This window comes from Syngnathus leptorhynchus, chromosome 8 (genome assembly GCF_054491065.1).
Source record: "Syngnathus leptorhynchus isolate UIUO chromosome 8, UIUO_Slep, whole genome shotgun sequence".
Classification (NCBI taxonomy): Eukaryota; Metazoa; Chordata; class Actinopteri; order Syngnathiformes; family Syngnathidae; genus Syngnathus; species Syngnathus leptorhynchus.
In genome coordinates, this window is record NC_141202.1 from 4,675,802 (window position 1) to 4,696,259 (window position 20,458).

At 42.2% G+C, this 20,458-nt stretch overlaps 1 protein-coding gene and 1 long non-coding RNA gene across 4 annotated transcripts; one reads left to right on the forward strand and one right to left on the reverse strand.

The window, feature by feature from the left end:
• Positions 1 to 613: 613 nt before the first annotated feature.
• aplp1 (amyloid beta (A4) precursor-like protein 1) lies at positions 614 to 20,010 on the reverse strand. Its single transcript, XM_085919412.1, has 17 exons — positions 19,801 to 20,010; positions 7,407 to 7,586; positions 6,625 to 6,754; positions 5,731 to 5,843; positions 5,460 to 5,647; positions 5,075 to 5,385; positions 4,475 to 4,602; positions 3,761 to 3,835; positions 3,530 to 3,688; positions 3,340 to 3,468; positions 2,654 to 2,753; positions 2,409 to 2,576; positions 2,308 to 2,328; positions 1,904 to 1,962; positions 1,697 to 1,762; positions 1,482 to 1,625; positions 614 to 1,404 (listed from the first exon to the last, which is right to left on the reverse strand). Exons 1-17 carry the CDS (start codon positions 19,864 to 19,866, stop codon positions 1,306 to 1,308), a joined length of 2,136 nt encoding a protein of 711 aa, XP_085775538.1. The 5' UTR covers positions 19,867 to 20,010; the 3' UTR covers positions 614 to 1,305.
• Positions 2,425 to 19,550, forward strand: LOC147052082 (uncharacterized). Of its 3 annotated transcripts, none has more exons than XR_015067001.1 (6): positions 2,425 to 2,812; positions 4,508 to 4,630; positions 9,051 to 9,130; positions 9,270 to 9,331; positions 9,411 to 9,476; positions 19,406 to 19,550. It is a non-coding gene; the product is annotated as an uncharacterized LOC147052082 (long non-coding RNA). The 3 variants fall into 3 exon arrangements; XR_015067002.1 differs by lacking the exon at positions 19,406 to 19,550 and adding an exon at positions 9,670 to 9,822 and having other exon boundaries at positions 9,223 to 9,331; XR_015067000.1 differs by lacking the exon at positions 19,406 to 19,550 and adding an exon at positions 9,670 to 9,822.
• Positions 20,011 to 20,458: the final 448 nt, after the last annotated feature.

A 20,458-nucleotide genomic window follows, 5' to 3' on the forward strand; every position in this document is an offset into this window, starting at 1 on the left:
GTTACACCGAATGAATTAAATAAAGGTTTACCGGGACGTCTACTACTAAGGATACACTTGAGCCCAGAATTAATCACACTTTTGACAAAATAAATATTTATCTTCTGGCTGGATTGACACAAGAAAATTGGCTGAATGAAGTTTTGTCAAAAGATATTCATTTGAATGAATTAATCATGTTGTCCAAAATTATTCATACGTTCATCAATCCATTCTAGGTCAAAGAGAAGCAAAAGCTGACTTGGAAAATTCACACTTACATTCACAGCTGAACAATTTACAGTCTTCAGGAAATGTACCAAGTGTGTTCTTGGAATGTGAACCTCAGTATACCAAGAAGAAGAAGAAAAAAAAAAAAAAAAAAAACGTGTCTTGTGTTCCAATTGATTAAAATGATGTTGATTACAATCCATTTTAGAATGGCAAAAAAAAAAAGTGTTGTCAAAATATAAAGGACTGAAAACGCCATAAATATTAATATCACTAACGCAGCTGCTTAAAATCAATTTCTGCTGTATCGTGTCATTTCCAGGCAGAAGATACTCATTCAACAAATAACTTTGAATCCAAACAGGATATGAATCATTAGGCCTGTCTGATATTATTTACAGTGTCCATTTGGAACGGCGACTTTATAAGAAGCAGTGACGGGAACAATACAAATAGTTACAGCAGCTTCATACACCGAGTCGGCATGCTTTCATTAAATCTATATTCAGTTTTACAATTATTAAATTTGCAGTACAAATCAACTTAATTACTAAGCTAAACGGAATATTTTGCTGTATATTTGCCAGTTTATTAAAAGCGAACGTGGGGCCGATACTCGGATAGAAATAATAAACTTTTCAAAAATAATATCTATGTTCTATATGATCTCATTGGACGTTTTGAAGGGAAATCTAATTTAATTGATTGTATGTGCTGCTACATGAGGATGAACGGGTTATGGCACTCATCTACATGGATGCACTACTGTATCAATGAGATCATATAAAGTCGATTATGGAACAAAAAGAATATTCTATGCACCATTCAGTTTGTGGTGTGTCAGTCGGTCAAGTCATGCCACTGGGATGATTGTTTCAATTTTTCTACAGTATGCAAATTACAGCAGTGTAATAATAATCACTATTCACATTTTGCTAATGATGATTGATGGAATTGGTCATTTACAATTGGTATGGACTAAAGACTGAGTTTATCCAGTTAATTAATGAAATCTCAATGTTTTCAATCCATTACAGGCGCTATGTGTGTCGGTGCATCACCGTGACGACGGGACGGAACCAACTTGCTACAACTTCAGTTCATCTGCTCAAAGAATTTGTAAGTGGGATTTTCGTAACCGTGGTTTTGCATTTTGGTGAGCTGTCGTTCTTCTGGGGTCAGCATTGGGTCCACCTGTTGGAGAAGGATAAAAAAAAACTCAACCTTAGCGAAAGTCCACGCTGGACCAAGTTGCGCTCCTTGGGTCCTACCTCGACGATGCCGTGGCTGATGGTGCCGTAGGGCTTCCTGCGCACCAACAATAGACTAATGACCATCACCATGGCGATGGCCACAGCCACCACCAGCAAGCCCACCATGGCTCCGCGGTTAAATGTCTCCAAGGCGTCGGGTTGCTTTCCAAAGAAAGATGCAAAGTGATGACCACGTTTTGGGCAATTTGTTATGTTCATCGGGTCATTCTTACCAGTTCATCTCGCTCGATCTCATCGGGCTTGTAGACAACCTGTTTGAGGTCCACAGAAGTGTTGATCTACGAGGGAATTGTTAATTATTAACAATGACATCACAAAAATCGAATTAAAACGAGATGGGTTATCTTATGACTTAAAAAACACAATATTTCGCTTTAAAAATAGTAGTTGTATTTAAAAAAAGAATAAAAAAATCCTACCTTTTCCTCATACTCATACGTAGGAGCCTTCTCAGATGGGGCGTAGTCATATTCATCTCCTGCAAATGCAAAACGCATCATCACACTGGCTTCGATTCAGATCTTATGAAGCAAGGTGCAACTAAATTATCCATCCATCCATCCATCCATCCATCCATCCATCCATCCATCCATCCATCCATCCATCCATCCATCCATCCATCCATCCATCCATCCATCCATCCATTTTCCGAACAGATTATATTCGATGCGGCATTGATTACTCGTCTTCTCGTCTTAAGAAAAATAATTCTATAGGATAGATAGACATAGGATCAAAAGCTTAGTACAACCACACTGTTTACTAAACAGCCATTTTTAAAATAGCTGGACAGAAGCCAGATAGAAAATGAATCCTAGCTCACCTTTCTTATTCGATTGCAAGTCTGTAGCGACAAGGAGGAAAAACAATGTTAGAAAAATAAAGCAGACTAATGCGAAAGATGTAAAACGACGGAGTCCGTACCAACGCGTGGCGGATAAGGCCTGTTCTGGAATTCTCGCTCCTCTTCTTCCTCGTCATCCTTTTCTTCCTCGCTCTCGGCTGGCAGAAGCTCCTCGGTGGTGTGTGTTTCAGAGAAGGACGTGGTCATGAGCTCGCTGATGTCGACCCGCTCTGCCCGTACTAGTTCTTCTACAAGGAAAACATCAAAGAATTTTAATTTTAATGTAACCTGTTGAATTTTTTTTTTCAATACTCTTCCAGCATACGGATATCATCGTGGAGCTCCTCGGCCAAGATGGGATCCTTGTAGAGAAGTGCCAGACTCTGGTTCATCCTTTCCTCGATAACATGCAGATGTGTGTACACCTGGGAAAAAAAGGATTTTGCAAGGACCGGACCCAGATGAAAGCGTGAACTCAAGAAAGGTACAATAATATCCTTGTTGTCATGAAGTTTTTAAAAATATTTTCATTTTTTTGTGTTTAAATATGATCTATGAAAGCTTCTGCTTTATGGATTTTCCTGTTACTGAATTTAACACTTAATTAATTAATATTACTAAATTATGATTATTAGTAAGAAAACCTGATGTGCTTGACGCAAAAAAATAAGGGCAGATTTGGAATCACTGGGGGGAAAAAAAAAATCACCCAAAAATTTACTTGCATCACTGATAATAAAAAAAGAATAAAAAAAAATAGTAAAAAAAATGTTGACCTGTGTAACTAAAACTTGGAAGTCAACCATCGTCAGTGAATCAATTGTGTTGGACACTGCAGATTTTTCTTTTTAATCAAGTTGCTTCTGTAGTCAGCAAAATCTACCTTTGATCACAGCGTCAAGAAGATCACTAGCTCCTTTATCTTATTTTTTTAATCACTTTATTGAAGTGACACCAAAAGCCCGTACGGGCTTTTCCATAGTCAGCAGTAAATGAAAAAGCGTCACGCACCTGGAATTTCATCTGCTCAGCCTTCTGCGGGTCTACAGCCTCAATATGCTGGTAGTGCCTAAGCGTATGTCTGCGGTCCTTCTGCTCGGCCGCCATGTAGCGCTTGAGAGCCTGCAGCACTCGCTCGGGCTGCAAGAACGACAGAAATGTTTCAATGCGGCCATTTTGCGACGACTTTTCATTTTTCTACCTGTGGCTCGTCAGACTGGACTGCGGTCAGGTAGTTCTCCAGGGCCAGGCGGCGGTTGTTGTTGAGTATGGACTCCACTCTGGCCAGATGAGTTTCCACCAGCCTCTGCCTCTCGCCCGCCACTTGTTCCTCAAGCGTCTGCAGCACGGACTGGAAGTGCTGCAGATGGATGATAATGGAATAAAATGGCGGCCAAGAAAGCATCTCTACCATACCAACTGATTTAATGACCTCATTTAGGGCTTGCTGTTCTGACTTTGGCAGATTCTTTGACTCGTTGTCTGCTTCCGCCCACTCCTTCATGATCTAGCAAATGGAAAACTTTCAAGTCAGAAAACAGGTGCATCGACTATTTCCATTGAAACTACATAGGCATGGTTATAGACTTATGATATTGAGGGAAAAGCCTAAAATGATTCAGAGCCTGGTATATTATTATGATGATTGGGTGTTTTTTTTTTTTTTCCACTAAAAAAAACACTGTGTCAAACTCAAGGCCCGGGGGCCAGATACGGGCCACCACATCATTTTGTGTGGCCCGCGAAGACAAATATTGCATCGACTTTGTGTCATTACAAATTGTCTTGACTTTTTAAAAAAATGGAGATATTGCGAGCAATTATTACGAACATTCATCTTTTTAAACTATTTGAACAGTTTTTACTCATCTCCGATTTCAAAACTGGTGATTCATCAGTTTGTCGTGTAGCCTATACTGTAAATAATATAAGGCCTTGTCAGTCGTAATGGCTCTCCGAGGGAAACTGTGACTGCAATGCGGCCCGTGACAAAAATGTATTTGACACCCTTGCACCAAAAGCAAATAGGTGGTAAGAATGCATTTGTCGTGTGTCAAAGAAGAAGAATCCCATTGACTCGCAAAAATGAAAGCAGAACTTTATAATCATTTTTTTGGTTGCCCCCCCCCCGCCTTGTGAAATTTACCTCATTGATGCGCTTCATTCGCCGTTCCTCCAGGTCTGTTTTGGCACGCTGGAAGTTGGCATGCTCCGTGTCATCCACCGGCTTCTCGAAATAAACATCAACGCCATCTGTGGGTCGAGTGGTTGTCACTGCGATTGGGGGGGACAGGAAATGGAGGTAATTGTTTTTACTTTGCATGACTTTTAAAGTTTTATATGACAGTGCAACAGGAAAATATTTTCCACCCACATTTTATTTAACAGCCTTATTCCAAAATGGACTGATTTTTTTTTTCTCCAGAATGTGACACAAATCACCTCATGATTAAAATGTTGTTTTTTTTTACTGTATTGAGGCAACCTTGGTATCAATTGCAGTCACATTTTTTTTATTTTTTTTTTATAGCACACCTATCTCTGGTCAGATTTCAGAGAGGCTGCCATGAACCTTTTATGAAAAACTAACCATACAGCCCTGATTGGTGAAATTTCTAAACTATTGTGTGTTCCCAAATACCACCAAGCAAAACAATGTAAAGTGGAGACAAAGTGAAGCACAAAATCAGCCCAATAATAATGACATCAGTCATTGTTGTTCTTTAAAGAGGGAATGAGTAAGTACCGCTGTCTCCTTTCATCAGAGGTGGCGACGTTGTGGCTTTGTAGTTTTTGTCATAGTAGGACGAATCCAGATAATCCGACGTCTGGTAGGGGCCCGAGTCGATGGGATATTCGTACTTCTCTGGGTTTCTCACTGCAATGGGCTCCTCCTCATCCTCCTCCTCCACCGGCTCTTCATCTACCTCATCCTCTTCTTCCTCATCCACCTCCTCTTCATCTTCCTCCACCCCCTCGTCATCTTCATCCTCCATGTCGGTCTCGTACATGTCGGTGTCGGGGGAGGGGCTCGGAGTGGGTTCGATCACTTTGGCACTGTAGGAATAAAATACGGCGATCATACGTTCCGTCTATACGTAACCAAGTTGAGTCTGTCGGTGGCGTCTTACACAGGATTAAGTATTCCGTGATTCTGCGAGATCTGGTGGCCAGCGAGGAGTTCTCTTTCCTCCAATTCGGCCTTACCGCTGGTGCTGCTTCGACCCGGGCAGCATACGTACTCCACCCCGCGGAAATTTTCTCCGCACGGCAAAAGCATTCCGTAACTGTGAAGCTCCAGATTGTCTACGATGCAGGCCTTAAGAAGAAAAGCGGTTGTCCTCAATGCTTTACCCACACATATTATGAAAACATCGCGAGCTGCCGTGTAAAGTATCACACCTCTTTCGCAATGTTGTGCCAGTACACGTAACTCTCACATGCATCCATCTTCTCCTGGTGGAGGAAACGGCATCGGTCTGGAACCAGCAGGGCTTCGCTTACATACTCACCTTCTGTACCAACACGTAAATACACAAAGCGGGGGTAGTGTGAGAATCATCCATGCTATAGTCCTGGTTTGGATTCACGAGAGTCAAAACTGTTACCCAGGCTTCGTTTGAATATATTTTCTCTTTCTCTCGCTCTCAAAGTAATCAAAGACTCGACTATTGAATGCCTCAAAATGATTAAACCATCTCAAGATGCTCTCCAAGTGAAGGAGCAGTGGCTGTAATCCAATGAACAGACGTAACCATGGGCACTGATCAGAAACGTCATCTCTTGTCCTTTCAGTCACGACAAAGTTTATGATCATAAAAATTAATCCCAGACAAATCCACATTTCATCATATCCTTGATGTCTTTCAAATTTTGCATGGCAAAATTTTATAGTCCTATCGAGTGCAAAACAAACATTGTGCTATTTACGCCATATCTTAATTAAGATCAGTGACTATTTCCTTTTAAGCTTGTTCATGTATTAGCTAAATTCTCTGTGCATTGTGCAACAAAAAAAATAGAAAAAAAACAGTGTCAACCTAAATGCAGTGGCGGAGCTAAGAGGGGACACTGCCCCCTACTGAAATATGCCCCCCCCCCCTCAAATGCTAGACCAGATAATAGACCTTTTTGTATTTTCCATTTTATCTGGGAATTTCTTTCCACATTTCCACCTATTCCCAGAAGGATACAATACATTTTTGGGGTTTGTAAAAAAAAAAAAGTCTTTTTCTCGTTTCTCCTTACAACAATACAAATCCGCATTTCTATCCCATTCGTCAGTTTGGTTCTTACCTAGGCAGCGATAGGGCACCACTATGAAGGGGCGTGCCTGGCAGTGGCTCCATCCTTTCTTACACCAGTAAGGGATGTTCACAGGACTTTTTGCCTCCTCTACGTGGGAGATGGAAAGCGCTGGGTACATCTAGTCGTGCGGGTCCATGCAAAGATGGAAGAGAGATGGATGGATGGGCATAGCAGAGGGAATGAAGAGAAGAGGAGAGGACATTTGGTCAGAGGACAGGTTCAAGGATTTTGGTGGGGTACAGGGAAAAGACTTTATAAGGGAAAGACTCATGCACCTTTATCACACGTGCAAGTACCATCTTGTTACTTACTGTCTTTCTAATTTGTCAATGACTTGAATAACTGGCAAAAAATACGACTTTAAAAAAAAGAGGCGCCTCCTGAGATTTATTGAGCAGATGTCAACAAATGTAGAACACATTATGAGTCATTTAATAAAAACACTGCTGCTTTGGTTCTACGTATGCATATTGGGGCCACTAGATGGCGCTTGGTTGCCCTTTCCTCTAAAATACATGCAGTGCCGAAGCTAATTTTGTGATTGTCATATAATGAGGACACAAATCAGGAAAAAAGAGAAGAATGGAATATTTAAAAATAATAACTATGTGATGAGTTAATTTTTAATTATATATTAAATGTAAATTCATTTATAAATAAATTATGTTGAATATTATAATAAAATATAATATTTTATAGTCCCCAAATTTCCCTGGAATACAGTATTGGCCAAAAATGTCCCTGTCACTCTTTTTTTCCCTCAAACCTACCTCCTGACAGTAGGAGAGAATTTCACTGGGATCTTTGAAGCAGTCCTTGCGGCCTTGAGGATCCGGCTCCCACTGGCCCGTCTGCGGGTTCATGTGCAGGAGCTGACGGCCACAGAACATTGCAATCTGCGGTTCTGCCACCTGGGGGCTGGGACCGTTCACCTCGCTCATAGACAGGGCCTGGAGGAGAAGAGGAGGGAGACAAAGAAAATGAGGACGAGTCGATACAAACCCAGTGACAGATAATAGTGAAGCTGATCTAGGGGCAAGTGGGCCTCACGGATAATTGGTAGATGCACTCTAGCAATAAACCCGGCGCTCAGGCACTGACCGGGGGGGGGTGGGTGAGATATCAAAACAGGAAAGTTAAACTAATGCACCGGGGAATCGAGCTTTAAAAGGATATTGACAGAACTCAAAGTCACGGAAGATCTATTGATAGCTCAGTTTAAAAAAAGCAACCAATAAGAAGCTCGGTTCATTGCCGCATTTGCCGGGAGCACGGAGAGTTCAGGCGTGCAGGATGTAAATATATGCAATCTAATAAACATTCTGTCTAAAATATAACTTCTTATGAGCGCACGCCTCTCCTCTCTGACGGCAACCTTCTTGAATGTTGTTATTGATCGTGGAATATGTTGCCTCCACCCTGGGAGGACCCCCGGGGACCTCGCAGGGAGGAACAAACGGGCGCTCGAGCTGGGAGTCAGGTGTTAAATCTTACTCATTGACCCATGAGTCACTTCACTACATTAACAACACAGTGCACACCAGCACAAAGGAGTCCAAATGAATTCACAGTCACGTGCAGTGTGGCACCAAGAACAATAGCACAGCTTCACGGAGGCCACACCAATCCAAATGAAGATGCTTTACCAGTGCAGAACATGATGAACATTAAGTCCAATTTTGCAAAATCATCTGAGAAAAAAAATAAATAAATAAAAAAGGTCCTTTGTATAGCGGCAATCTTTTCATGTCTGCAGACGGACTTGGGAGATAGAGCAAAAGATGACAGGGAGGCTGGAAGCAGCGCTGAGCCAATTAGAAGAGAGTTGCCCGGAGGAAGAAAGTGAGAAAAAAAAAAAAAAAGAGATGAGAGTGATGCCTGATCAAAGAAAACCCAGCTTGGGCCGGCTTGCAGCTCAACTGTTTGAAGTTCTCATTAAAATTCACAGTGATCATTTTACATTACTGTATAGGGTAAATAAATTACATATGAACAAATAGTTTTCAGGTGTCCCAGTACAAGGTCAATTTTGAACAGAGGAAGCCCCCCGATTGGTTATATAATTGCTCGAAACTTCAAATTAAAAATGACGTTTTTATTTTAAACGTGTGTTGGAAAAATTGGCTGTGCTTAAAGCAAGAAGAGAAAAAGCCACTTTGTGTCTCCCGCTGTGGATACTATTGCTTTGTCATGTGGGCTTTCCAAACAATCTTGCCTTTTAAAATAACAACTCTACTGCCAATGGAAAAAAAAAAAAAAGCTTCTTGGATCTTAGCCCTTGCTTCTATCTTCATCTTGGCAGGCGACTTCTCTCACGCCGGCTCCCTTGCAAGTAGCTGCTCATCCAAATTAGAAAGTGAAATAAGTGCTTGTTTGACTTTTATTGACGGTGTTGTATGCCTTCATTGCTTAAGGAATCCATTTGCTGAGCTTGCTGTCCTGTGAAGCTGCTGAGCTGACGTCTGAGCAAGTATCTCTGTTTGACGTGGGCAAGGTCAGTACTTCCGGATATTTGAGAAGATAACCGCCCCCCTCAAGGTCCAACCTCTCTCATTTTGCTTGTGCACTCGCCGAAAATCAATGCAGAATGACTGCAACTGAATCACCCCCCCCCTCCCCCCTCCAATCAATAGAAGTCCATAAGGAGCACGAGACTCCCGACGTCCATGACAGCAAGGCTGCACTCCAACCTGATGTAAGATCAGATTAGATGTCCCTGTTAAGTAAGAACCTCTTTTAAAATGCTCACTTTTGTTTATTCCCCCCCTCCACAGCTTGTCCCCAAAAGCCTCCTGCTGGTTGGTGACCCAGTTCAAAATCACACGCATCTCCAAATGCTGGTAAGCAAGAACCACGCAGCAAACATCACACGTAGCAATGACGTAGTAGCTGACTCCATTTGGCTTCATTTGCATAATTGCCAATATTATTAAGAAACAAATATTAGTATCACCATCATTAGTATCACCATCCGGGATGAAAACAAACGGAAATATGATCAGACTTGTCCTGTGACTATCCCAAAAACCTTAGTTAAGCCAGTTGGGTCCATCCATATCATCTGGTGGTGCTGCTGAGAGTGAATTGCGCCAGCGGGCCGACACAAGAGTGCTGCATCATTAATAAAGCAATGCTGATAGAAAAGCGGAGACGTGCATTGACTTTCTGCCTCGATTTTTGCTGTGCTCGGGTTCTTCCTTTGCTCTCGTGATTTTTCCTTTCTACCGAGAGCTGTGCGTGTGTTACGACTTCTCCATGGCAGGAAGCGTTGCTAACAAACAAAATGTTCCCACAGGAACAATAAGGCACTCAACCACAAAAGTTGCACTACAAATATGTGGCTATGTTTAGGTTTAATTAGAAGCTGCACTTAAAACCCGAGTTGGAAGAACAATAACATTCTTCCAGCAAACCGACACTCGGACATGTTTGAGTTCAAGCCCGAGCAGTAGATTTTTTTTTTTTTCCTCGGGCATCATTCCCCCCCTCTCGCTCAAATTAAATTTGCAGCACCTGTTCCATCCTTCTGTTGCACCATGACTTCATCCTCTTTAATGATGCAATCTCTCGGCGCTGGCAGGCAAGCCGGGGCAGGAGAGGCGTAGCGGAAAAGCCCACCTATCATTTGTCACCTATTACAATCTGCTTCCTTCCTTCCACCATTCCATAAATGCACCATGCCATTGTCTTGCTAAATCCGACACATGCTTTAGTGTTACAGAAACAAAGATAAGAACCAAACAATCTATTTTTCAGAAAAATCCCCCTCCATTGCAGAGGTTCCATTTTGGTTCAAATGCTGATGGATGGATGGATGGATGGATGGATGGATGGATGGATGGATGGATGGATGGATGGATGGATGGATGGATGGGTGGATGGATGGATGGATGGATGGGTGGGTGGATGGATGGATGATTAAACTGTGCATGTATGAAACGTGCATTCATGTCTTTGTGCTCACAGACAGCTTGATTGGTGGTTGTGCCTAATCTCAAAACGCCCCCTTCCATATTTCTTTATATCCCCCCTCCCTGCCATTATGAGCGAACAGTCCGTATTTAATATCGCTCCATCCTTACAGCTTTGACACAATACGTGACACGCCGCTGCTTCCACCTCGACAACGCCCCACCTCGATCCCGCTTCCTCGGACATTGCTAAATGACCCGAGAGATTTGTGAGCTTTCATCACTGTAATCATGTTAGTTAATTATTCATAGACTCCATCAGACGTCTTCCTGGTGCGGTATGCATTTACCAGAGAGAGGTAACATTAGTCTAAGGGCCTCTCATTGAGCAGGAGGGGGACAAAGGAGGAAGGAGCTCTGCACATTCAAACTCATTATTATCCATCTCTGACTGAAGACTAATTGAATACATTCATTTTCTATTCAGAGGAGAGTGAACGGAACATTACGCATTGTGTTCCACCTTTTGTACACTTGCATAATCCCACGGCAATTGATCAAAAAAACGGTCCAAAATTCGAGTCGAGTATAACCTCCAAAGTCAAACTCAATCCGTTCCAACTGACACCTCCCATATCCAATTATACACCGGTGTCAAACTCGAGGCCCGGGGGCCAGATACGACCCGCCACATCGTTTTATGTGGCCCGCGGAAACAAATTGTGCGTCAAATTCAAGTGTCTTCACTTTTTAAAAATCTTTTCTTTAAAATATCGGAACAGTTTTGACTAGTCTGATTTGAAAACGATGGTTTATACTGTATATCATATGAAAAAAATGGAGTTTGACACTACATACGGCAAGTTAATGCGCTTCACACAAACAGACACAAAAAGGGAAAGAACTTCCACGTTGGGCGTATAGCGACATGCTAACTTCCAGTCGGCATGGAAACGCATAGCGACAACATGAGAAAACGTGTTAAAACTTACAGGCGAGTTGACGCCGCTGTGCACGGCGGTACACCGCAGTGTTGGCTGGACTATACCTATTGCATAACCCTTCATGATCATGCATTTGACGACAGAGATTATTTTTCCGTCAGATGGCGTCCCAGTAGCTTGTAACATACTGACGGTGTCATGCCACCAGAAATACTTCACGCCTTTGCCATGCATAAGGTCCGTTCCCGTTCTTTGTCCATCATCATCATCATCAGCAAACAATTCTTTCAGCATAGCTTTGAAGTTTCCACTGTACATTATTTGATGAATGCAATGCCAAGCTTTTTAGCATTTAGAGGCAAAATATGTACCGCCATGATAGCTTTGTCTAAATCCAGCCTCATCAGGCCAGATTACAACAGTCCAGCTTCCAGCTGAGCCCGGTGGGAGCAGATGGCCCCATAATCGCTAAAGGTTCATGGCGGTTCTCAAACAGCAACCAAAACGGGCTCCTGATATTTATTTGCAAAATAGGGCCGGGAATCCCACGATATAATTTTGTAACACAGCAGTTTTGAAATGTCAAATATGTGTCGATTGTTACACGTCCGATGTCATTACTGCGCCAACTCTTCATTTAATGTGAGTCATTTGATGAAATGCCCATCATATGGATGAGGCTACGTTTTTACACGGAGCTGCTCTCATCAGAAGTGACAAATCCTTCCCGTGGTACTACTTTGCAAATAGCGAGAGTAATAAGGGATGAATTCCCCACATGATCGTGCGAGATAAGAGAATTGACTGATGAATGATGGGAGCTCACTTGATGCCCAAGGGGGCTGAGACTTCACTTTGCAGAGATGACACTCCCATGATTCATGATTAGAAAAAAGAAAAAAAATCATGTTCTCGCATGCCCTCTCTTTAACCTTATCTTCTGCTAATACGCTCTACAAATTTGTCATCTATTATATTATCAAGTCAGATCAACGCAGAAAAAAAAAAAATCTTCATTTTCGATCCATTTGTGAGTAATATTCAAGTGATCCATGTGATGCCTCCTGTTCCACCCACGTTTCAAAAAGTGAGTCTCATGCAGCCATGACGCCGCCGAGCATAACGCAGACATTTTTGAACAAATCACGGCCGCCTGTCGAGAGCGTGGGAGGCAAAACGCTGCATGATAACATGTCATAAAGCAAAAACCAGAAAATGCTTATGAATTTAGCTAGACAAAAAATGATTTTGCCTTGTATTGCTTTTCTCGTCGATTTTATCCTGTGCAATTACATAACCAACGCCGCTAAAGCTCCATCCCAGTTAAGCAAGACAACATGGGAGTGCCAACATGTTAATGCTGAACGCTGAGAGCCCGCAGATGTGATTTCAAGCTGAAGCGCTACCTCGGGGGGATTGAAAGAATCAAAGGCTTAGCAGAGATTTCACTGCTGCAGGTCGGCTGAAATTTTCTACAGGCAGATTGGAATGTATACAATGCAAACGACCAACCAACCATCTTTTGTCACTGTTCAGCCATAAATGCAAAGAATATTGGCTCAAATGTTTGCATTTCTATTATCAGAAATAAAATAATAGAAAAATATATATGAATAAAATAAAAATTAAATAATATAATAAATAAATATATAAATATTATATTATATATATATATATGATCATGCTTTGTTTGTATGCAGTGCATAATAGCATGTAAGTAGATTAAAAGGAATAAGTCATCTTATTTCTTTTAATGGCCTCCTGAACAAATTGCTGTTTACGGAAATTAAATAAAAGGCCCGATAAGGATTTAAAGCCTTTCCACTAAAAGCCTTGACATGCATATGGTCAGCTATTAAAGCGACAGCCCCTAGTTTATTTTTATACATATATTATGTGGCATATATACATATGTCAGAGTATAATAACCTGCCTAGGGAGAACGGGTGCAGCAAAGGGGGGGGGGGGGGGGGGAGAGGAGGGGGGTTGAAACATTCATATATCTTTCTCCTTTCGTCTCATATTTATGCATGCTTTCAATTGCAATCTCATCATGCCACTCCCGTGGGAGTCAGTCTGCGAGATGCATTTTATGGAAATGAAGCTTTCACTTTATAAATGGGATACAGTGCATTCTGCGATAGGCTCATAAAGAGAAAAAAAAAAGGGGAGGGGGGGGGAATCTGGTGGATGTCCCCAGTGCTATTATGATATTGTCACAACCCAATAACAATGTTATCATTTAGAGGTAAAAGCAAAGAGTGACAATATTAATTTGATACAATTGTGTGGCACAAAAAAAATCATCAAATGATTGTTTCGTGTTGTCAGTCATTTTTCATTTCAGTGTGTAAGTGTCAGTCTTGACTGGGCTGCATGTATGTTTACAAGGGGGGGAGGGGTCGAGCTGAAGAGCAACTTGATGCGGCGCTCACGTTTCACATTAGCCCCCCCCCCCACTCACTTGCCCATGAACGCCCGTCTCATTTTTAGCCCTCTACTTCATGTTCCTCAGCATCACTTGGCCACTGAGGTTGGTTTCCATGGTAACACCACCCACAGGAGCAGGCTACCTTCCCTGTTACCGTAGCAACTGGTTCCCTACAGACTTTCCTGCATGTCACTCAGTCTCCCTCTCGCTTTCTCTCTCTTGCACGTAAACAGTCCTTCCTCCTGTTTTGTTTCACCACAGAGTCGACATATGTTATTTGACTGGACGTTCTCGCCTCAGTAGGTCAATGATCACCCACCTAATGGTTGATTGTGCGTTGCGCCTCCCTGCCCGCTGCTTGTTTACATGCCTTTTAAATGACTCATTCTTTGCTAGGCCATATTAAAATGAAACATCAATAATATCGCAACTACTAATAACGACGTGATGCTATATCATTTTGTCCATTTCCCGATTGGCTGAAGGTGATCTACGAGGCCGGTGCACCCAGGATTCATTTGCTGAGTTAAAAAAAAAAAAAGAAAAAAGTCTTGACTCGACTGTGTGAATAGTTGCCACATAATTAAAAGTGGACCACAAGGTTTATCTACCCGAAAAAGGCAAGACTATTTCTTTTTTCCTTGCTTGCCCAAGGGGATTCGTGGCCTGGCTCCATTTTGGTGGTTTTGAACCGCTGATGTGGAGAAAAAGTTCAAAATGTAAACTTTGTACACAAAGTTCCATCTGTGCAAAGTGAAATGAAAAATATGCCGGGTCAACTGCCTGAAGCTCGGTCTCACCGGCCACAGAGTCAATTACTGTGGGAACATTGGGTCTTGAGAAAGAGGAAGGCAGACCTCCATCTCTGTGAAAATGTGAAATTCTCATTCGTTCATCCAAAAGCACTTCTCACAAGGAATTGCTTTCCATATTCTGAAAGAGACTTAAAATGTCTGACAAGGAGGCTTTTGTTTACCATAATAGTCATCTAGCATATCAAATTGAACTGATGTGGGAAACGCGGCAGCACACTAAAATGCTGACAATCCAGATTTGGATGAACACCAGAATTTGGGATTTGGGTCAGGATGTTAATTCATTGGGTCGTGCCACAACAACAGCATGATTTTTTTTTTTTTTTTTTCCCCAACATCTGCACATAACTTTTGAAGTTATCCTGAGGTTGGGAGCTTTGTATACTACAAATATACCAACTCTTCAGTTGATTGAGTTGAAAAAACAGAGGTCACAGTTTGAATGATTAAATAAATAAAATAAAAAAAATAATAAAATAAATATGATCAAAGATAGCATGTCACATTTAAAGGAGGGGTAACGAGGACCTTTGGGGCAAAGGGGGACTGAAGGTGAGAGCCAGACTATGGGATTTTCTGCTGTTGGGGGAGGGGGGGGCAGGAGGCAGACCGAGTAGGAACGAGCATGGAGTGAGAGGACTCGGCAAAAAGAGTGCGTGACGAGCAGGAGCTCAGTCTTCTCCACGGCCTTCAATAATTGATGCGGCCTCTCCTGTGGCCCCATCGTTCTAAAGCAGTCGCTAAGGTGTACGCTATGCAGAGATGCAGAGAAAACAACACTTTTCTCAACAACCACAACAATATTCCCCAAAACCCTGCAGTAAAGAATATACCATTTTTCTTTTATTCAAGCCCCGTCCCCCTCCCCTCATCTCATTTCATAGCCACCGCTGAATACATGCTCATGACAAAGATGGATGTCTTTGCTCTCCCAGCTGCTGGATCTCAAATAGGGCTGGTTTCCATTAACATGCACTCCACCCTGCAGCCCACATAACATTCAACTATTCTCTCTCTCCATCTCGCAAATCCTCCACAGCACCAGAGCAAAAGCCTTTTCTCACCAGTCAGCCCCCCCCCCCCTCTTTTTTTTCTTTCTTTACATGGAGGACAAGTGTTATCACAGAACTGCAGATGTTTTCAAAGGGCCCTCCTTTAAAACCTTCAGCTGGCAGCTGCAGGACCAAACATCTCGCTTTGCCCTTGAATTGAACTGAAACCCAGAGGAAGCTATGCGGGGGTGTGAAGACTTTGCGTGCCGCCGATATCTTTGCCCTGCGAGACTCCAGAGCCAGATGAGATTAGGAATGGCTGGCCTCGTATCGCGCGCAGACAAACATCTCAAAACCAGATTTGAAAGGATACATGAGTATCAAATCTTCTGCCTTTACAAAGCCAATAATAACTCAGTCACATAGATATTTATCAAGCGCCGCCATCTTCAATTAGCAAAGCGCAGTCCCGGGTCCGGGCCGCGTCAAGGTCTAATGCGGAGCCAAGGTTAATTGCCGTGAAATCAAGATTAACCATTGCATGTTTCCTGTCACATGCTATTTTCTTTCCTCTCCAAGTCTGCAGTCACAGATCTGTTTGGACCATGTGACCAAAATAAGCCAATCAAATTGTTTGTTTGCCAGAAGAACCTTAACCCGAGAGCCTTGCTACATCCTGGGTAATTGCCAGCATCACAAGAAACAAATATTTCAAATACAGCCAGAGCGAGGAGATAGCAACATGGCTTATGTGCTGCAAAATAACAAAATAATTATTTCCTGTATTTCAGTGCCACTGCGTGTTTACAATGACCCTGCACGTTTAAGCCATTTGTGTGCATGTGTATCTCCAAAAGCTTAAGGAGGGGGGGGGGGGGGGGGGATATGCAGAAGAGGAGGTAAGATATAAAATGCCCACTGGCACTCGGATATAGTTGAGAGTAGCAAGCACACAGGAATCCATTAGTGAAACCTGATTATCTCTTAGCTCCAAAATTAATTAAGTGAAGGGGCGGGGTCGTGTGTCTGTTTGTGTGTGAGACAGCGTAAGAGAAAAATCTGCTTTTTGTCTTCTTTTCTTGGCCCAAATCCTTGCATTGAAAGGCAGATGCTTGTATTCCCGAGTAAAGCCCGACATTTTCTGCTCGTGCCGATGAAGGATGGAGGCGGTGGGGGATGTTTGCTGATTTTATGACTCACTCATTTTTATTTCATTTCTTCTCGTCTCTCTTCGGCACATCGCGCTTCTGTTTCAACTTGACTTGTAAAACTATAAAATTGGTTTTGTTTTGGAGGAATGGCGTGTCCTCATTAGGGTTGGTGTCTAGTCACACTCACATTCGCACTAATTAACAAGTCGCAGGCTAACGTGCATGTTTAGGGAAAACTCGTGCAAAATGGCAAAGTCACAACTGTGACTCAAACATACTAACCACAATTGTGAATCGTACATCAATCCAGTAAATGCATGTTAACACTGTCTGCTTCACACTCAACAGCAATACCAGTAAAAAAAAATTCTGAATAAGAATAGCTTTTTATTATCTCTGCCAAATGCCAAAGCTGTTACACACGGAATGCTAAATTCAACATCTATCCTCCCATTACTGAACTACTCCAAAACTAGCACCCAAATGATCATATTTAAAGCATCGACTTTTTTCAAGCGTATGTTTATTCGTCAGCACAATTAAGGTTGACATCCATCTACTCCCATCCATTTTCTATGCAGCTCGTCCTCATGAGGGTCACGGAAAAGCTGGAGCCTATCCCTGAGCTGGACGCCACTGACACACAAATTACCCAATTTCTATTCAATTATGGCAAACTTTGTCGTGGGTCTCTACTATAAAAATGTGGTTAAAATTTTTATTTTCTAACCTGCATTGGGGACAAGTGACCAAGTGCCACCATACAGTAAAATACAGTAGTATAGTAGATCTAAGTGTTCATGAAAATAATATTGCTCGTCTTTCACATTAACGCTAAATATAGGAACAATTATTAATCTTTCTAGTGGTGTTAAAAAACCCTTTAACTCCACATTTTGAAAATCATCGTTCAAAATCCACGTCATAGCAAAAGAAGACAAAACAAATCATTCCTGCTTCATTGACCCCGTGCAGAGGCCGCCATTGACACCTTTCCCTTCCCTGCTAATGTTGAACTAGACTGTTCTCCCACAAGTTCACAAGCAGCCCGTGAAGGTGATAATATTTGTCGTCTTCTCAGGGAAGACCTTTCCTGTCACGATGAGCGCCACTCACAGCTAAACGAAGCCATAACGTAACATTATTTATATGACAAGCGAGCCACAGTGCGTCTTAAAAAAAAAAAAAGTACTTCGTTGAGGGACTCTACCAATAAACGTTAGGAGTTATTTCTCAACGCAGTGGAGTCATAAATTAAAAATCCGCGCCACAAAAAGGGAGGATTGCAGCAAATTTGCCCCATTCACACATCCCAGACGCACGCTGAGTAAATCAAGGCAAGCTGACACTTCTATTACGACTAATACGCGGGGTAATCCAGCTAGCCGACCCTCTCGCCGTGTAATCTTTGCTATATAAACCTTCATGGGCAGGTCTGCGTATGTGTGCTCCTCCTCATCCTCCCCAACGTTACAGTAATCCCGCTAAGGCTCTTACACATGTGAAATTATTTAAGTATGAAAAGGAATCACGTCACCCCGCTGTTACAAACTCACTAAGGGGGAAGATGGCTAATAAATAAACAAATCCTTTGCAAAAAGGGAGCAAGAGGGAGGGGGGGGATGCTGATTTTAGTCACTCTTCATTTTGGGCATGAGAAAGAACATTTGACATCAGCATCATCTCAAGCGGGGGACATCGTGACTCAACCAACGTCACCGTCACCTCTTGACAAATACACACACGCTCAGAATGAACAAACAAAAAAAAAGCAAATAGAAGTTCTTTTACAAAGGAGATGATGGTAATGAATTATAATGATAAAACAAGTCGTAATTCTTAATCGATCATCTTGAATCAAATGATCAACTCTTAAATTTAGTAGCTGAACAAATTTATGCTCCCCCTGGCCTCATTGAAATCTAATAAAAGCTGTGTTAAAAAGATAAATGCACTATTCTGTCTAATCGGCATTTATTTAACGTTATGTTTATTATAGTATGTATAAGTTTAGTGATACTAAAAAGGTTTTTCTTATATTCCATCCATGTGTGCATTCTCATCAAAATGTAAATGGAAGAATTTTAAAAAATTGTGAATAGGTGCTTGCCCCCATACTAACTCTAATCCATAAAAACATTCAATCCTTGTGGGAGGTAATAAAGGTACAGTGCATACAGCTTTGGGCCTGCTACGTGGAGATGAGATGGGAGAAAAAGGTCGAGGTAGCCCATTGATCTGCAGTTCTCCACTTCATCCATCTTCTCTATACATACTTAGTGATGAAGACAGATTTCCCACAGATTGACCCCGGGCTTTCTTATTTTAACTCTACACAGCATAACGTGCATTCATTCAAATGCATCTTGATACGAAGCAGGGAAACCTTGTCATATTTCTTGTACTACAACCTTCAAATGTCTTTTCACTGTCACCACAGTGATTGAATATGCATGGCCATTTCAAGGGCCGAGGAGGTGCAGCCATCCTTTCCAGATGAAAAGCTTGTGTCTTCCTTGTGACAGGAGCAGATGGAGAGACAAGGAGAAGCTGTTTGATGTCCATCCTCCCACCATCTTCCATATCAGATGCAAGGCCGCCTTGTGCTTGACGCAGCCAGCCAAATAGTCACAAGACAAACGTTTCTTCTTTGTTTAATTCTAATCTTCTATCTATAGCGTGTGATAAAATTTACACTTTGGATTTTTGCACCGTCACAGTTTTGTGTAGATGTGTTGTGTCATCATCACTCGGGGAGCTGCAGGATGCGTGGACTCATTAAATCTCGGCATGAGTGTCACAAACAGTGAAGTGCGTTGGAGTAGTAAAACCATATTAAACGCTGCAATCATGTGCGTAGTTTAAAAAAAAAAAAAAAAAAGGGAAAGAAACGACAAACGTATTTGCACCATAGTCTTACCTCGACGTTTCCTTTTGCGTACAAAGACAGCACGGCCAGCAAAATTGGAATTGAGGATTGTCCCATTTTGTTGTCCTCCCTTTGCTGTTGTTTTCAGTCGACCGAGTAACTACAGTAAAACGAGTGAGTCCAACATAAGATCAGCCGATATGATGCTCCTGAGACACCTCCTGCGTCTCCGCGTCCAGTCGCAGTGTGGCTGGATGAGGATCATCCGCGACTCGCAGAACCAAGCCCTCTTTCTGCGGCTATTTATTACAGGCTTGAGCAGAAGGGGAACATTCCGCTTGGTAAAGGGCGTCATCTAGTGGTCATATATTGACACTGCATTAGAAATACAATCGGGTTCAACTGTAGGAGAAAAAATATAAATATGAACGTTATGATGACCGGAGAAAAATATTTCATTATTTGCACAATATATATTGGTGCTAATATATGTGTATTTGTGTGGATGGGGAAATCTGACTGCCGTTATTTTAGTGGACTTAGTAGAAAGGAACGGTGTGAGTTTAGTCCGTCTCCAGGAGCTGTTAGACGAATGCCACATCCAACATGGCACTTGGCTGACGTATCAGAGCCAGCCGGAACACCAGGTGCGTCAGTGAGCGTCGACAGGTATTTGTGGGCGTGGCGTGTGAAATAGGTGTGGAGGGAA

Coding starts and splice junctions, on each gene's coding strand:
- aplp1 (XM_085919412.1), bottom strand. CDS start 19,866: ATGGGACAATCCTCAATTCCAATTTTGCTGGCCGTGCTGTCTTTGTAC. Junction 3,469..3,529: donor TCCAGTCTGACGAGCCACAG/GTAGAAAAATGA, acceptor TCGTTCTTGCAG/CCCGAGCGAGTGCTGCAGGC. Junction 1,763..1,903: donor CGTATGAGTATGAGGAAAAG/GTAGGATTTTTT, acceptor ATTCCCTCGTAG/ATCAACACTTCTGTGGACCT.